Source organism: Oncorhynchus masou, chromosome 5 (genome assembly GCF_036934945.1).
Source record: "Oncorhynchus masou masou isolate Uvic2021 chromosome 5, UVic_Omas_1.1, whole genome shotgun sequence".
Taxonomy (NCBI): Eukaryota; Metazoa; Chordata; class Actinopteri; order Salmoniformes; family Salmonidae; genus Oncorhynchus; species Oncorhynchus masou.
In genome coordinates, this window is record NC_088216.1 from 1,950,787 (window position 1) to 1,969,829 (window position 19,043).

At 48.0% G+C, this 19,043-nt stretch overlaps 1 protein-coding gene across 2 annotated transcripts; it reads left to right on the forward strand.

The window, feature by feature from the left end:
• The first annotated feature begins 6,646 nt into the window (after positions 1-6,646).
• Positions 6,647-16,885, forward strand: LOC135530875 (serine/threonine-protein kinase PLK1-like). Of its 2 annotated transcripts, none has more exons than XM_064959052.1 (10): positions 6,647-7,639; positions 8,272-8,440; positions 8,970-9,114; positions 10,222-10,315; positions 12,962-13,184; positions 13,555-13,695; positions 15,424-15,501; positions 15,626-15,780; positions 15,906-16,088; positions 16,192-16,885. In XM_064959052.1, exons 1-10 carry the CDS (start codon positions 7,277-7,279, stop codon positions 16,381-16,383), a joined length of 1,743 nt encoding a protein of 580 aa, XP_064815124.1. In that variant the 5' UTR covers positions 6,647-7,276; the 3' UTR covers positions 16,384-16,885. The 2 variants fall into 2 exon arrangements, with proteins under 2 accessions (XP_064815124.1, XP_064815117.1); XM_064959045.1 differs by having other exon boundaries at positions 6,649-7,639; positions 13,552-13,695.
• The last annotated feature ends 2,158 nt before the right edge of the window (positions 16,886-19,043 follow it).

Below are 19,043 nucleotides of genomic sequence, written 5' to 3' on the forward strand. Positions count from 1 at the left end.
CACTGTGATCTACATAGTTACTGTCCCCACTACAACACTGTGATCTATATAGTTACTGTCCCCACTACAACACTGTGATCTATATAGTTACTGTGTTACTGCCCCCACTACAACACTGTGATCTATATAGTTACTGTCCCCACTACAACACTGTGATCTATATAGTTACTGTCCCCACTACAACACTGTGATCTATATAGTTACTGTGTTACTGCCCCCACTACAACACTGTGATCTATATAGTTACTATGTTACTGTCCCCACTACAACACTGTGATCTATATAGTTACTGTCCCCACTACAACACTGTGATCTATATAGTTACTGTCCCCACTACAACACTGTGATCTATATAGTTACTGTCCCCACTACAACACTGTGATCTATATAGTTACTGTCCCCACTACAACACTGTGATCTATATAGTTACTATGTTACTGTCCCCACTACAACACTGTGATCTATATAGTTACTGTCCCCACTACAACACTGTGATCTATATAGTTACTGTCCCCACTACAACACTGTGATCTATATAGTTACTGTCCCCACTACAACACTGTGATCTATATAGTTACTATGTTACTGTCCCCACTACAACACTGTGATCTATATAGTTACTGTCCCCACTACAACACTGTGATCTATATAGTTACTGTCCCCACTACATCACTGTGATCTATATAGTTACTGTCCCCACTACAACACTGTGATCTATATAATTACTGTCCCCACTACAACACTGTGATCTATATAGTTACTGTCCCCACTACAACACTGTGATCTATATAGTTACTCTCCCCACTACAACACTGTGATCTATATAATTACTGTCCCCACTACAACACTGTGATCTATATAGTTACTGTCCCCACTACAACACTGTGATCTATATAGTTACTGTCCCCACTACAACACTGTGATCTATATAGTTACTGTCCCCACTACAACACTGTGATCTATATAGTTACTGTGTTACTGTCCCCACTACAACACTGTGATCTATATAGTTACTGTCCCCACTACAACACTGTGATCTATATAGTTACTGTCCCCACTACAACACTGTGATCTATATAGTTACTGTGTTACTGTCCCCACTACAACACTGTGATCTATATAGTTACTGTCCCCACTACAACACTGTGATCTATATAGTTACTGTCCCCACTACAACACTGTGATCTATATAGTTACTGTCCCCACTACAACACTGTGATCTATATAGTTACTGTCCCCACTACAACACTGTGGTCTATATAGTTACTATGTTACTGTCCCCACTACAACACTGTGATCTATATAGTTACTGTGTTACTGCCCCCACTACAACACTGTGATCTATATAGTTACTGTCCCCACTACAACACTGTGATCTATATAGTTACTGTCCCCACTACAACACTGTGATCTATATAGTTACTGTCCCCACTACAACACTGTGGTCTATATAGTTACTGCCCCCACTACAACACTGTGATCTATATAGTTACTGTCCCCACTACAACACTGTGTTCAGTTTCTAGGTCTACTACCCAGGTCGTGTGTGTGTGTATTCATTGTATTCAACATCTAAAAAGTCATCTTGAAAAAATAAGACTGGCACTGATTTCACTGGTCATCTACAATACTATAGCCCCCTCTAGTGGGGATACAATGTACTGACTAACCCAAATGCACTGGTCATCTACAGTACTATAGCCCCCTCTAGTGGGAATACAATGTACTGACTAACCCAAATGCACTGGTCATCTACAGTACTATAGCCCCCTCTAGGGGGAATACAATGTACTGACTAACCCAAATTCACTGGTCCTCTACAGTACTATAGCCCCCTCTAGTGGGGATACAATGTACTGACTAACCCAAATGCACTGGTCATCTACAATACTATAGCCCCCTCTAGTGGGGATACAATGTACTGACTAACCCAAATGCACTGGTCATCTACAGTACGATAGCCCCCTCTAGTGGGGGTACAATGTACTGACTAACCCAAATTCACTGGTCATCTACAGTACTATAGCCCCCTCTAGGGGGAATACAATGTACTGACTAACCCAAATGCACTGGTCATCTACAGTACTATAGCCCCCTCTAGTGGGGATACAATGTACTGACTAACCCAAATGCACTGGTCATCTACAGTACTATAGCCCCCTCTAGTGGGAATACAATGCACTGACTAACCCAAATTCACTGGTCATCTACAGTACTATAGCCCCCTCTAGTGGGAATACAATGTACTGACTAACCCAAATTCACTGGTCATCTACAGTACTATAGCCCCCTCTAGGGGGAATACAATGTACTGACTAACCCAAATTCACTGGTCATCTACAATACTATAGCCCCCTCTAGGGGAACTACAATGTACTGACTAACCCAAATTCACTGGTCATCTACAGTACTATAGCCCCCTCTAGGGGGAATACAATGTACTGACTAACCCAAATTCACTGGTCATCTACAGTACTATAGCCCCCTCTAGGGGGAATACAATGTACTGACTAACCCAAATTCACTGGTCATCTACAGTACTATAGCCCCCTCTAGTGGGAATACAATGTACTGACTAACCCAAATGCACTGGTCATCTACAATACTATAGCCCCCTCTAGGGGGAATACAATGTACTGACTAACCCAAATTCACTGGTCATCTACAGTACTATAGCCCCCTCTAGGGGGAATACAATGTACTGACTAACCCAAATTCACTGGTCATCTACAATACTATAGCCCCCTCTAGGGGAACTACAATGTACTGACTAACCCAAATGCACTGGTCATCTACAGTACTATAGCCCCCTCTAGGGGGAACTACAATGTACTGACTAACCCAAATTCACTGGTCATCTACAATACTATAGCCCCCTCTAGTGGGAATACAATGTACTGACTAACCCAAATGCACTGGTCATCTACAGTACTATAGCCCCCTCTAGGGGGAACTACAATGTACTGACTAACCCAAATTCACTGGTCATCTACAATACTATAGCCCCCTCTAGTGGGAATACAATGTACTGACTAACCCAAATGCACTGGTCATCTACAGTACTATAGCCCCCTCTAGGGGGAATACAATGTACTGACTAACCCAAATGCACTGGTCATCTACAGTACTATAGCCCCCTCTAGTGGGAATACAATGTACTGACTAACCCAAATGCACTGGTCATCTACAGTACTATAGCCCCCTCTAGTGGGAATACAATGTACTGACTAACCCAAATGCACTGGTCATCTACAGTACTATAGCCCCCTCTAGTGGGAATACAATGTACTGACTAACCCAAATTCACTGGTCATCTACAGTACTATAGCCCCCTCTAGGGGGAATACAATATACTGACTAACCCAAATTCACTGGTCATCTACAGTACTATAGCCCCCTCTAGGGGGAATACAATGTACTGACTAACCCAAATTCACTGGTCATCTCCAGTACTATAGCCCCCTCTAGGGGGAATACAATGTACTGACTAACCCAAATTCACTGGTCATCTACAATACTATAGCCCCCTCTAGTGGGAATACAATGTACTGACTAACCCAAATTCACTGGTCATCTACAGTACTATAGCCCCCTCTAGGGGGAATACAATGTACTGACTAACCCAAATGCACTGGTCATCTACAGTACTATAGCCCCCTCTAGGGGGAATACAATGTACTGACTAACCCAAATGCACTGGTCATCTACAATACTATAGCCCCCTCTAGGGGGAATACAATGTACTGACTAACCCAAATTCACTGGTCATCTACAGTACTATAGCCCCCTCTAGGGGGAATACAATGTACTGACTAACCCAAATTCACTGGTCATCTACAATACTATAGCCCCCTCTAGGGGGAATACAATGTACTGACTAACCCAAATGCACTGGTCATCTACAATACTATAGCCCCCTCTAGGGGGAATACAATGTACTGACTAACCCAAATGCACTGGTCATCTACAGTACTATAGCCCCCTCTAGGGGGAACTACAATGTACTGACTAACCCAAATTCACTGGTCATCTACAATACTATAGCCCCCTCTAGGGGGAACTACATTGTACTGACTAACCCCAAATTCACTGGTCATCTACAATACTATAGCCCCCTCTAGGGGGAACTACAATGTACTGACTAACCCAAATGCACTGGTCATCTACAGTACTATAGCCCCCTCTAGGGGGAACTACAATGTACTGACTAACCCAAATTCACTGGTCATCTACAATACTATAGCCCCCTCTAGGGGGAATACAATGTACTGACTAACCCAAATTCACTGGTCATCTACAATACTATAGCCCCCTCTAGGGGGAATACAATGTACTGACTAACCCATATTCACTGGTCATCTACAGTACTATAGCCCCCTCTAGGGGGAATACAATGTACTGACTAACTCAAATGCACTGGTCATCTACAATACTATAGCCCCCTCTAGGGGGAATACAATGTACTGACTAACCCAAATGCACTGGTCATCTACAGTACTATAGCCCCCTCTAGTGGGAATACAATGTACTGACTAACCCAAATTCACTGGTCATCTACAGTACTATAGCCCCCTCTAGGGGGAATACAATGTACTGACTAATCCAAATTCACTGGTCATCTACAGTACTATAGCCCCCTCTAGGGGGAATACAATGTACTGACTAACCCAAATTCACTGGTCATCTACAATACTATAGCCCCCTCTAGGGGAACTACAATGTACTGACTAACCCAAATTCACTGGTCATCTACAGTACTATAGCCCCCTCTAGGGGGAATACAATGTACTGACTAACCCAAATGCACTGGTCATCTACAATACTATAGCCCCCTCTAGGGGGAATACAATGTACTGACTAACCCAAATGCACTGGTCATCTACAGTACTATAGCCCCCTCTAGGGGGAACTACAATGTACTGACTAACCCAAATTCACTGGTCATCTACAATACTATAGCCCCCTCTAGGGGGAACTACATTGTACTGACTAACCCCAAATTCACTGGTCATCTACAATACTATAGCCCCCTCTAGGGGGAACTACAATGTACTGACTAACCCAAATGCACTGGTCATCTACAGTACTATAGCCCCCTCTAGGGGGAACTACAATGTACTGACTAACCCAAATTCACTGGTCATCTACAATACTATAGCCCCCTCTAGGGGGAATACAATGTACTGACTAACCCAAATTCACTGGTCATCTACAATACTATAGCCCCCTCTAGGGGGAACAACAATGTACTGACTAACCCAAATTCACTGGTCATCTACAGTACTATAGCCCCCTCTAGGGGGAACAACAATGTACTGACTAACCCAAATTCACTGGTCATCTACAGTACTATAGCCCCCTCTAGGGGGAATACAATGTACTGACTAACCCAAATTCACTGGTCATCTACAGTACTATAGCCCCCTCTAGGGGGAATACAATGTACTGACTAACTCAAATGCACTGGTCATCTACAATACTATAGCCCCCTCTAGGGGGAATACAATGTACTGACTAACCCAAATGCACTGGTCATCTACAGTACTATAGCCCCCTCTAGTGGGAATACAATGTACTGACTAACCCAAATTCACTGGTCATCTACAGTACTATAGCCCCCTCTAGGGGGAATACAATGTACTGACTAACCCAAATTCACTGGTCATCTACAGTACTATAGCCCCCTCTAGGGGGAATACAATGTACTGACTAACCCAAATTCACTGGTCATCTACAGTACTATAGCCCCCTCTAGGGGGAACTACAATATATTGACTAACCCAAATGCACTGGTCATCTACAACACTATAGCCCCCTCTAGGGGGGAAGACAATATATTGACTATGGAATAACCCAAATGCACTGGTGTAAATGACACCCCCCCCCCCCCCTAATTACAGACAGAGTTTTTGAAATATTTACGACTAGTTTATTCGCTGCAGTACGTTTTCCAAACGGCTGTGCAGGCAGACTTGACAGATCCTGTTTCCTCATCCCTCTCAACCATACCATTTTTCAATTCCTCATCAATCTACAGGTCAGAAAGCTCTGATCAACCCTTCTCCTCGGCCAGAGCGTCCAGTGTGCTCTCTGAACGTTCCTGATAGCCGAAACGCTCTGAATTTACGAACGCCTAGACAAACCCATCCGAGTGTCCTCTGGCACGGCAGACTGAATTTACGAACACACCCAATAGATGCATGAACTTGTCCAAACTGTTTTTGCTGGGAAGCATGACGCTGCCTTTACGCTAACCTAAAACCAGTGGTGTGAACTACTTCAGTAAAAATACTTTAAAGTACTACTTTGAAGTACTACTTATGTTTTTTGTTGGGGTGGGGGGGTCTGTACTTTACTTTACTATTTATATTATTGACAATTTTTACTTTTACTTCACTACATTCCTAAAGAAATTGTCGTGAATGGGTGAGATAAGTCAGACTCATCAGTTTCAGACGGAGTTTACATTTGTCAACAGTTCTATTGTTTATATTTACCTAAAACATACACGTATTGTTTATTGGCGATGGATTGTAATAATAACGTTTTATTTTCCCTTCTTGGTAAGTGTTTTTCTAACTCACACGACATGATATTATCTCCAAGGTGTGTTTGTGAAAATACAAGCAACTACATTTCCCACAATTAATTTTGGTTATCGTCTGGTTTTTTTGGTCGGTGATTGGTTCGAGTTTAAGAAAGATAGGGGCGTTATCTATAGGATTTTAACCAATCGGTGCTTGCGTATATGAACTTCCTGCTCGGTAATTGGCTCATAGTTGAAACCTTCCCATGTTGCTTAGCGGCTGCAGCTTGTAATTTCAAATCGTCAGGACCAATCACAGGCGGCTGTAACGACCGGAGCAGCATTTAAACTTACAGCTAGCTAGTTGACGCTGTTGTTCAAACGAAGAGCGAAGTACATAGCGGCGGTGGGAAAAACTAATTTATTACCTTTTGTTTTGGCAACACTATTCAAGTATATTTAGTTAAATCGATTGATTATTGGGTATCGTACGCTACATTTGAGCTAATTTTGGGCACCTGAATTGGTTAGTTTTGATTTGAATTCAAGTGGTTTTGCTCGGAAGGGTGGATGGTTGGCTAGCTAACCTGTCTCAAAGTGAGATAGATATATATTCGATTTTTTTTTTAATATTTTTTTTTCTTAGATTTTTTTCGTCTTGTATATTTTTTTTTTTTTTTTGTTTTCGAAAACCTGAAGAGCACTTTTTATTGTTTTTTTTTTAATAATAATATATATTATATATAAAATATGAGTGCGCCGGTAGCCAAGGCGGTGAATCCGTCGACAAACGTAGACCCCAAATCGGCACCTCTCAAAGACATCCCAGATATTCTCGTAGATCCCCGGACACTGAAGAAATACAGTCGGGGACGATTCCTCGGGAAAGGAGGCTTTGCCAAATGCTACGAAATCACAGATATGGAAACCAAAGAGGTTTTCGCCGGTAAAGTCGTCCCCAAATCCATGATAGTCAAACCTCACCAGAGGGAGAAGATGAGCTCTGAAATCTCCATTCATAAGAGTCTCGACAATCCGCACATTGTGGGATTTCACGGCTTCTTCGAGGACGACGACTTCGTGTTTGTTGTGTTGGAAATTTGCAGGCGACGGGTGAGTTGATTTTTGTTCATTGATTTTAAACATTTTACTTAAATAAGTTGTTCTTTGCTAACAGTGTACTTTACTAGCTTACTGTAGCTTGAAATGTCCTAGTCTAGTCAACAAATCAAATGTATTTATATAGCCCTTCGTACATCAGCTGATATCTCAAAGTGCTGTACAGAAACCCAGTCTAAAACCCCAAAGAGCAAGCAGGTGTAGAAGCACGGTGGTTAGGAAAACTCCCATGAAAGGCCGAAACCTAGAGAGGAACCAGGCTATGTGGGGTGGCCAGTCCTCTTCTGGCTGTGCCGGGTGGAGATTATAACAGAACATGGCCAAGATTTTTTGTTAACTTGTTGTTAACCACAACTTGTCCACAGGGTGACTAGCTGGGATTATCTAAGTAGTTTTAGGTTTATAACTTTTGTGCTTTTGAATGAAAGATATTTACAACTCGTGAACTTTAAAAGTAGTTATGATTGTGTGCAAACTACTGAAGGCTGTTTTTCTTGGCATGACAATTTAGGCTAAATACATGTCCCCCCCCCTCAATCAGACATTCAGAAGTAAACCCTAAGAAGAAAAGTTAACCTAGTGAGTTTATAATAGTTGCTAACCCCCCTGTCTGTGCCTCCCCCCAGTCCCTGTTGGAGCTGCATAAGCGTCGTAAGGCTGTAACGGAGCCAGAGGCTCGGTATTATATGATGCAGCTGGTTAAAGGCTGTCAGTACCTCCACAACAACAGAGTGATACACAGAGACCTGAAACTAGGAAACATCTTCCTCAGCGATGACATGGATGTCAAGATAGGTACGCAGGTCACACACACTCCGTGTACGACTCACTGCTGAATGTACACCTCTACACACACGGTGGGCCGGTTCAGGGTGAACACCGCGGTGGGCCGGTTCAGGGTGAACACCGCGGTGGGCCGGTTCAGGGTGCACACCGCGGTGGGCCGGTTCAGGGTGAACACCGCGGTGGGCCGGTTCAGGGTGCACACCGCGGTGGGCCGGTTCAGGGTGCACACCGCGGTGGGCCGGTTCAGGGTGAACACCGCGGTGGGCCGGTTCAGGGTGCACACCGCGGTGGGCCGGTTCAGGGTGAACACCGCGGTGGGCCGGTTCAGGGTGCACACCGCGGTGGGCCGGTTCAGGGTGCACACCGCGGTGGGCCGGTTCAGGGTGCACACCACGGTGGGCCGGTTCAGAATATATACCAACAAATAGTTTGACAATGCGCCTCTATATACACACACACACCGGGGCTGTATTCATTAATCCTCTATACTCCCCTCTGTACAGCACCTTGTCTGAACACGTCTCTGGCTTCTCCCCAGGGGACTTTGGCCTTGCCACTAAGATAGAATTTGATGGGGAACGTAAGAAGACTCTGTGTGGAACACCGAACTACATCGCCCCGGAGGTTCTCTGTAAGAAAGGACACAGCTTCGAGGTCGACGTCTGGTCTCTGGGCTGTATCCTGTAAGTGAAACGCAGGCGAGATGCACACAGACGTGGGCGTGACGGTAAATGCCTGCCACAAACGGGTAGATTTAGTGATCGGCAGGTCGTTTTTTAAACATTTGTCCAGCCATGTTGGCGGGTGGTCGATTTGAAGGGTTTTATAGTGCTATCATTACATTAGTACATATTCTGTATTTTTTATTTATTTTTTATTTCACCTTTATTTAACCAGGTAGGCTGGTTGAGAACAAGTTATCATTTGCAACTGCGACCTGGCCAAGATAAAGCATAGCAGTGTGAACAGACAACAGAGTTACACATGGGTCCAACAGGCTTGGTACTGACTACCTCATCACATAATCAATACTCTATCTGGGTCCAACAGGTTTCGTACTGACTACCTCATCACATATTTAATACTCTATCTGGGTCCAAAAGGTTTCGTACTGACTACCTCAACACATATTTAATACTCTATCTGGGCCCCAGTAGGATCACCTCATCACATAATTAAAACTCTATCTGGGTCCAACAGGCTTCGTACTGACTACCTCATCACATATTTAATACTCTATCTGGGTCCAAAAGGTTTCGTACTGACTACCTCAACACATTTAATACTCTACCTGGGCCCAGTAGTGGTCTGTATTGTAACAGGCTCCATACTGACCACCTCAACACATTTAATACTCTATCTGGGCCCCAGTAGGACCACCTCAACACATTTAATACTCTCTGGGCCCAGTAGTGGTCTGTATTGTAACAGGCTCCATACTGACCACCTCAACCCATTTAATACTCTCTCTGGGCCCCAGTAGTGGTCTGTATTGTAACAGGCTCCATACTGACCACCTCAACACATTTAATACTCTCTGGGCCCAGTAGTGGTCTGTATTGTAACAGGCTCCATACTGACCACCTCATCACATAATTAATACTCTCTGGGCCCAGTAGTGGTCTGTATTGTAACAGGCTCCATACTGACCACCTCAACACATTTAATACTCTCTGGGCCCAGTAGTGGTCTGTATTGTAACAGGCTCCATACTGACCACCTCAACCCATTTAATACTCTCTCTGGGCCCCAGTAGTGGTCTGTATTGTAACAGGCTCCATCTCTCTCAGGTACACTCTGCTGGTTGGCAAACCTCCATTTGAGACGTCTTGTCTGAAGGAGACCTACAACCGCATCAAAAAGAACAACTACACTATCCCCTGGGTGAGTTAACACCGCCCATACTACTACACTATCCCCTGGGTGAGCTAACACCACCCATACTATACTACTACACTATCCCCTGGGTGAGTTAACACCACCCATACTACGACACTATCCCCTGGGTGAGCTAACACCACCATTACCATTACACTATCCCCTGGGTGAGTTAACACCACCCATACTATACTACTACACTATCCCCTGGGTGAGCTAACACCACCCATACTACTACACTATCCCCTGGGTGAGTTAACACCACCCATACTATACTACTACACTATTCCCTGGGTGAGCTAACACCACCCATACTACTACACTATCCCCTGGGTGAGCTAACACCACCCATTACTACTACACTACCCCCTGGGTGAGTTAACACCACCCATACTACTACACTATCCCCTGGGTGAGTTAACACCACCCATACTATACTACTACACTATCCCCTGGGTGAGCTAACACCACCCATACTATACTACTACACTATCCCCTGGGTGAGCTAACACCACCCATACTATACTACTACACTATCCCCTGGGTGAGCTAACACCACCCATACTATACTACTACACTATCCCCTGGGTGAGCTAACACCACCCATACTATACTACTACACTATCCCCTGGGTGAGCTAACACCACCCATACTATACTACTACACTATCCCCTGGGTGAGCTAACACCACCCATACTATACTACTACACTATCCCCTGGGTGAGCTAACACCACCCATACTATACTACTACACTATCCCCTGGGTGAGCTAACACCACCCATACTATACTACTACACTATCCCCTGGGTGAGCTAACACCACCCATACTATACTACTACACTATCCCCTGGGTGAGCTAACACCACCCATACTATACTACTACACTATCCCCTGGGTGAGCTAACACCACCCATACTATACTACTACACTATCCCCTGGTTGAGCTAACACCACCCATACTATACTACGACACTATCCCCTGGGTGAGCTAACACCACCCATACTATACTACGACACTACCCCCTGGGTGAGCTAACACCACCCATTACTACTACACTCCCCCCTAAGTGAGCTTACACCACCCATTACTACTACACTACCCCCTGGGTGAGCTAACACTACCCATTACTAACACCACCCATACTATACCACTACACTATCCCCTGGGTGAGCTAACACCACCCATTACTGACACTATCCCCTGGGTGAGTAAACACCACCCATTACTACTACACTATCCCCTGGGTGAGTAAACACCACCCATTACACTATCCCCTGGGTGAGTATACACCACCCATACTACTACACTACCCCCTGGGTGAGCTAACACCACCCATTACTGACACCACCCATTACTACTACACTAGCCCCTGGGTGAGCTAACACCACCCAATACTACTACACTACCCCCTGGGTGAGCTAACACCACCCATTACTAACACCACCCAATACTACTACACTACCCCCTGGGTGAGCTAACACCACCCATACTACTACACTCCCCCCTGGGTGAGCTTACACCACCCAATACTACTACACTACCCCCTGGGTGAGCTAACACCACCCAATACTACTACACTCCCCCCTGGGTGAGCTTACACCACCCAATACTACTACACTACCCCCTGGGTGAGCCAACACCACCCATTACTACAACACTACCCCCTGGGTGAGCTAACACCACCCATACTATGACACTACCCCCTGGGTGAGCTAACACCACCCATACTATACTTCTACACTACCCCCTGGGTGAGCTAACACCACCAATTACTAACACCACCCATACTATACTACTACACTACCCCCTGGGTGAGCTAACACCACCCAATACTACTACACTACCCCTTGGGTGAGCTAACACCACCCACTACTACTACACTACCCCCTGGGTGAGCTAACACCACCCACTACTACTACACTACCCCCTGGGTGAGCTAACACCACCCACTACTACTACACTACCCCCTGGGTGAGCTAACACCACCCACTACTACTACACTACCCCCTGGGTGAGCTAACACCACCCATTACTACTACACTACCCCCTGGGTGAGCTAACACCACCCATACTATACTTCTACACTACCCCCTGGGTGAGCTAACACCACCCATACTATACTTCTACACTACCCCCTGGGTGAGCTAACACCACCAATTACTAACACCACCCATACTATACTACTACACTACCCCCTGGGTGAGCTAACACCACCCAATACTACTACACTACCCCTTGGGTGAGCTAACACCACCCACTACTACTACACTACCCCCTGGGTGAGCTAACACCACCCACTACTACTACACTACCCCCTGGGTGAGCTAACACCACCCACTACTACTACACTACCCCCTGGGTGAGCTAACACCACCCACTACTACTACACTACCCCCTGGGTGAGCTAACACCACCCATTACTACTACACTACCCCCTGGGTGAGCTAACACCACCCATTACTACTACACTACCCCCTGGGTGAGCTAACACCACCCATTACTACTACACTACCCCCTGGGTGAGCTAACACCACCCATTACTACTACACTACCCCCTGGGTGAGCTAACACCACCCATTCCTTCTACACTGTCAAAGGTCATCTGTTTTTATGGCAGTTTCTTCATCTTCTCCCACGTTTTGTTCTGTAGCAAATCAACCCTGTGGCGGCGTCTCTGATCAAGCGGATGCTGCATGCCGACCCGTCCCAGCGGCCCACCGTCTCCCAGCTGCTGACCGACGAGTTCTTCACCGAGGGGTACATCCCCCTGCGTCTCCCCACCACCTGCCTCACCGTGCCCCCGCGCTTCTCCATCGCTCCCTCCTCTCTGGAGCCCAGCCAGAGACGCCCGCTCACCGCTCTCAACAACAAGGGTGAGATTCACACTATGTAGGGGTCTCTCTCCTTTCCTCCCTTCCTTTCCTCCCTTCCCTTCCTTTCCTCCCTCCCTTCCTTTCCTCCCTCCCTTCCTTTCCTCCCTTCCTCCCTTCCTTTCCTCCCTCCCTTCCTCCCTCCCTTCCTTCCTTTCCTCCCTTCCTTTCCTCCCTCCCTTCCTTTCCTCCCTCCCTTCCTTTCCTCCCTCCCTTCCTTTCCTCCCTCCCTTCCTTTCCTCCCTCCCTTCCTTTCCTCCCTCCCTTCCTTTCCTCCCTCCCTTCCTCCCTTCCTTTCCTCCCTCCCTTCCTTTCCTCCCTTCCTTTCCTCCCTCCTTCAGCCTGGGGTTTAGTGTCTGTCTCTCTTCAGCAGGGACAGAGAAGGTGGAACAGAAAGATGAGCCACTGCTCAGAGAGATTCCCGAGGCCACAGACTGCCACCTGAGTGACCTGCTGCAGCAACTCGACACCTGCAACGCTGCCAAGCCCTCGGAGAGAGGACTCATACGCATGGGTACGACACACACACTGCCAAGCCCTCAGAGAGAGGACTCATACGCATGGGTACGACACACACACTGCCAAGCCCTCAGAGAGAGGACTCATACGCATGGGTACGACACACAGACACACACACGCTGCCAAGCCCTCGGAGAGAGGACTCACACGCATGGGTACGACACACAGACACACTGCCAAGCCCTCAGAGAGAGGACTCATACGCATGGGTACGAGACACACACACACTGCCAAGCCCTCGGAGAGAGGACTCATACGCATGGGTACGAGACACACACACACACTGCCAAGCCCTCGGAGAGAGGACTCATACGCATGGGTACGACACACACACACACTGCCAAGCCCTCGGAGAGAGGACTCATACGCATGGGTACGACACACACACACTGCCAAGCCCTCGGAGAGAGGACTCATACGCATGGGTACGACACACACACTGCCAAGCCCTCGGAGAGAGGACTCACACGCATGGGTACGAGACACACACACACGCTGCCAAGCCCTCGGAGAGAGGACTCATACGCATGGGTACGACACACACACACACACTGCCAAGCCCTCGGAGAGAGGACTCATACGCATGGGTACGACACACACACACACTGCCAAGCCCTCGGAGAGAGGACTCATACGCATGGGTACGAGACACACACACTGCCAAGCCCTCGGAGAGAGGACTCATACGCATGGGTACGAGACACACACACACGCTGCCAAGCCCTCGGAGAGAGGACTCATACGCATGGGTACGAGACACACACACACTGCCAAGCCCTCGGAGAGAGGACTCATACGCATGGGTACGACACACTGCCAAGCCCTCGGAGAGAGGACTCATACGCATGGGTACGACACACACACACACGCTGCCAAGCCCTCGGAGAGAGGACTCATACGCATGGGTACGAGACACACACACACACTGCCAAGCCCTCGGAGAGAGGACTCATACGCATGGGTACGAGACACACACACTGCCAAGCCCTCGGAGAGAGGACTCATACGCATGGGTACGAGACACACACACTGCCAAGCCCTCGGAGAGAGGACTCATACGCATGGGTACGAGACACACACACACTGCCAAGCCCTCAGAGAGAGGACTCATACGCATGGGTACGACACACACACACACACACACTGCCAAGCCCTCGGAGAGAGGACTCATACGCATGGGTACGACACACACACACACACTGCCAAGCCCTCGGAGAGAGGACTCATACGCATGGGTACGACACACTGCCAAGCCCTCGGAGAGAGGACTCATACGCATGGGTACGACACACACACACACGCTGCCAAGCCCTCGGAGAGAGGACTCATACGCATGGGTACGACACACACTGCCAAGCCCTCGGAGAGAGGACTCATACGCATGGGTACGACACACTGCCAAGCCCTCGGAGAGAGGACTCATACGCATGGGTACGACACACACACACACACTGCCAAGCCCTCGGAGAGAGGACTCATACGCATGGGTACGACACACACACACACTGCCAAGCCCTCGGAGAGAGGACTCATACGCATGGGTACGAGACACACACACACACACTGCCGAGGACTCATACGCATGGGTACGACACACACGCTGCCAAGCCCTCGGAGAGAGGACTCATACCCTCGCCTACGACACAGCCCAACATATTAACCTCTGTTAGATATGACGTGCTGTAGACAGTGGAACCCTGACCTCTAACCCCTGTGTTTCCAGAGGAGGCAGAGGACCCAGCCTGTGTCCCCATCTTCTGGATCAGCAAGTGGGTCGACTACAGCGACAAATACGGACTGGGTAACCACTCTCTGTCACCATGGCAACCCTGTCGCCATGTCACCCTCTCTGTCCATGTCACCCCTGTGTCCATGTGATGCTCTCTGAATGGAGGGTTCTGTGTGACCTCTGACCTCTGTTGCAGGCTATCAGCTGTGTGACAACAGCGTGGGGGTGTTGTTTAACGACTGTACCAGGATGATCATGTACGCTGACGGAGACAGTCTTCAGTACATCGACAAGATGGCTGCCGAGAGCTACCTCAGTGTCCGCTCCTACCCCGCTACGCTATCCAAGAAGGTTAGCGTCGCTGCTAGTGCTTCTCTATGGCTGTGGCTAGCGTCAGGCTAACTTTCAGATAGCATTGGGACAAAAGTCCTTAGCGTCTTGGGTTTGAGCTGACCTGTGACCTCTGCCCTCCCCAGATCACGTTGTTGAAGTATTTCCGTAACTACATGTCGGAGCACCTTCTGAAGGCGGGCGCCAACATCACGCCTCGTGACGGAGACGAGCTGGCCCGTCTGCCGTACCTCAGCCACTGGTTCAGAACCAAGTCGGCCATCGTGCTCCACCTCACCAACGGCACCGTGCAGATCAACTTCTTCCAGGTACTCTCCTCCTCCTCTCTAGTCTCCCTCTCCCCCTCTCTAGTCTCCCTCGCCTCCTCACCAAGTTATTTTGATAGATAATATAGAGTTTTCTCTTCTGTAGGACCACACCAAGTTGATCCTGTGTCCTCTGATGGGAGCTGTGTCCTTCATCGACGAGAAGCGAGACTTCCGGACCTATAAGATGTCTCTGATCGAGGAGTTTGGCTGCTGTAAGGAGCTGGCCAGCAGGATGCGATACGCCCGACTAATGGTGGCCAAACTACTGTCCTGCAAGTCCTCCATGCCTCACTGACCAACCACCACCTCGCTCTGGCCCCGCAGCCAGGTGTTTACCCACCCCCCCTCCTGACTATAATCCACTTCCTGCTGGCCAATCAGAGTGCCTGAGGGGTGCTCAGGGTTGTCACAATAAGCCAGTCAGGCGTCTGGATCTTCCAACGGTCTCTAATGTTGAAACGTCTTTATTAAAATCACACCAAATGGTCTGTTCCCCTACCCTGTCTGGTCTGTAGTTCGCCAGGTGAGGTGTGGTCAGTCTCCCCCTTCCCCGTCTGGTCTGTAGTTCGCCAGGTGAGGTGTGGTCAGTCTCCCCCTACCCTGTCTGGTCTGTAGTTCGCCAGGTGAGGTGTGAGACAGACTGTATCATGTTCGTGCTTCTCTGCCTTTTTTTACCTGTTTTTACATGTGGTTTTCAACATGAAGCCTTTCCTCTTGTACAGAACTTTCTGAAGGTTTCATTAAACATGTTTTTAAAAGTTCAATATTCTTCCACATTTAATAAAGTCTTGAAAGAGGTTGTGTTTCACTGGTTGTCGTCATTCACTTGAAAGCAGACTAAACTCAAAGCATTATGGGTAGGAAGAGTCCAACTGAACAGGGTGTGTTACTGTAAACCTAGAATGGTGCAGAGAATCCAACTGAACGGGGTGTTACTGCTTTGGTTGAATGTTGCGGTAGGGTTGGTCTATAATGTAACCATAGACACCTCTGCTGTAACTAGGGTTAATGTTTAATTTCACAACCCCCGACGACCAGTGTAGAATGAGGGATCATGGGTTGCGTTCAGTTCACTGCGTTGCGTAGCCATTAGAACGGCACGTTTCTCCTATTCTGGAACGTACTTTAAGGTATGTGTGGTGAGCAGTGAGTGATGTATTTAAAGGGTGGTGCTGACAGCATCACCCAACACCCCCTGTTGATTTCTTTCATTGCTGTACAAGCGAGTGGTGTTTTCACATCTGTATGATCAGATTGCTGGGGCCTTCGATTCTCCTTTCAATATATCCCTGTATGATCTGGTTCCTGGGGCCTTCGATTCTCCTTTCAATATATCCCTGTCTGGTTCCTGGGGCCTTCGATTCTCCTTTCAATATATCCCTGTATGGTCTGGGGCCTTCGATTCTCCTTTCAATATATCCCTGTCTGGTTCCTGGGGCCTTCGATTCTCCTTTCAATATATCCCTGTATGATCTGGTTCCTGGGGCCTTCAATTCTCCTTTCACTATATCCCTGTATGGTCTGGTTCCTGGGGCCTTCGATTCTCCTTTCAATATATCCCTGTATGGTCTGGGGCCTTCGATTCTCCTTTCAATATATCCCTGTATGGTCTGGGGCCTTCGATTCTCCTTTCAATATATCCCTGTATGATCTGGTTCCTGGGGCCTTCAATTCTCCTTTCAATATGTCCCTGTATGATCTGGTTCCTGGGGCCTTCAATTCTCCTTTCAATATATCCCTGTCTGGTTCCTGGGGCCTTCGATTCTCCTTTCAATATGTCCCTGTATGGTCTGGTTCCTGGGGCCTTCGATTCTCTTTTCAATATATCCCTGTACGATCTGGGGCCTTCGATTCTCTTTTCAATATATCCCTGTATGATCCGGAAACGCCTCGGAGCAACAACGGCTCAGCAGCGAAGTGGTAGTCCACACAAGCTCACAGAACGGGAACCTCAGTGCATTGGAGAGGGTAACTCTTAGAAATTGTCTGTCCTCGGTTGACAACACTCACTACCGAGTTTCCAAACTGCCTCTGGAAGCAACATCAGCAAAATGACTCTTCATTGGGAGCTTCATGAAATGGGATTCCATTGGCGAGCAGCCGCACGTAAGCCTAAGATCACCATGCGCGAAGCCAACCGTCGCCTGGAGTGGTGTGAAGCTCGCCCCCATTGGACTCTGGAGCAGTGGAAACACGTTCTCTGGAGCAGTGGAAACACGTTCTCTGGAGCAGGGGAAACGCGTTCTCTGGAGCAGGGGAAACGCATTCTCTGGAGCAGTGGAAACACATTCTCTGGAGCAGGGGAAACGTGTTCTCTGGAGCAGGGGAAAAGTGTTCTCTGGAGCAGGGGAAACGTGTTCTCTGGAGCAGGGGACACGTGTTCTCTGGAGCAGGGGAAACGCGTTCTCTGGAGCAGGGGAAACGCGTTCTCTGGAGCAGTGGAAACGCGTTCTCTGGAGCAGTGGAAACGCGTTCTCTGGAGCAGTGGAAACGCGTTCTCTGGAGCAGTGGAAACGCGTTCTCTGGAGCAGTGGAAACGCGTTCTCTGGAGCAGGGGAAACGCGTTCTCTGGAGCAGGGGAAACGCGTTCTCTGGAGCAGGGGAAACGCGTTCTCTGGAGCAGTGGAAACGCGTTCTCTGGAGCAGTGGAAACGCGTTCTCTGGAGCAGTGGAAACGTGTTCTCTGGAGCAGGGGAAACGTGTTCTCTGGAGCAGGGGAAAAGTGTTCTCTGGAGCAGGGGAAAAGTGTTCTCTGGAGCAGGGGAAAAGTGTTCTCTGGAGCAGGGGAAACGCGTTCTCTGGAGCAGGGGAAACGCGTTCTCTGGAGCAGGGGAAAAGTGTTCTCTGGAGCAGGGGAAACGCGTTCTCTGGAGCAGTGGAAACGCGTTCTCTGGAGCAGGGGAAACGCGTTCTCTGGAGCAGGGGAAACGCGTTCTCTGGAGCAGGGGAAACGCG

Excerpts from the sequence above, each read along its gene's own strand:
- LOC135530875 (XM_064959045.1), top strand. The coding sequence starts at position 7,277 with ATGAGTGCGCCGGTAGCCAAGGCGGTGAATCCGTCGACAAACGTAGAC. Across the intron at positions 8,441-8,969 it reads TGACATGGATGTCAAGATAG|GGGACTTTGGCCTTGCCACT; the intron begins GTACGCAGGTCA and ends GCTTCTCCCCAG. Across the intron at positions 15,781-15,905 it reads CCGCTACGCTATCCAAGAAG|ATCACGTTGTTGAAGTATTT; the intron begins GTTAGCGTCGCT and ends TGCCCTCCCCAG.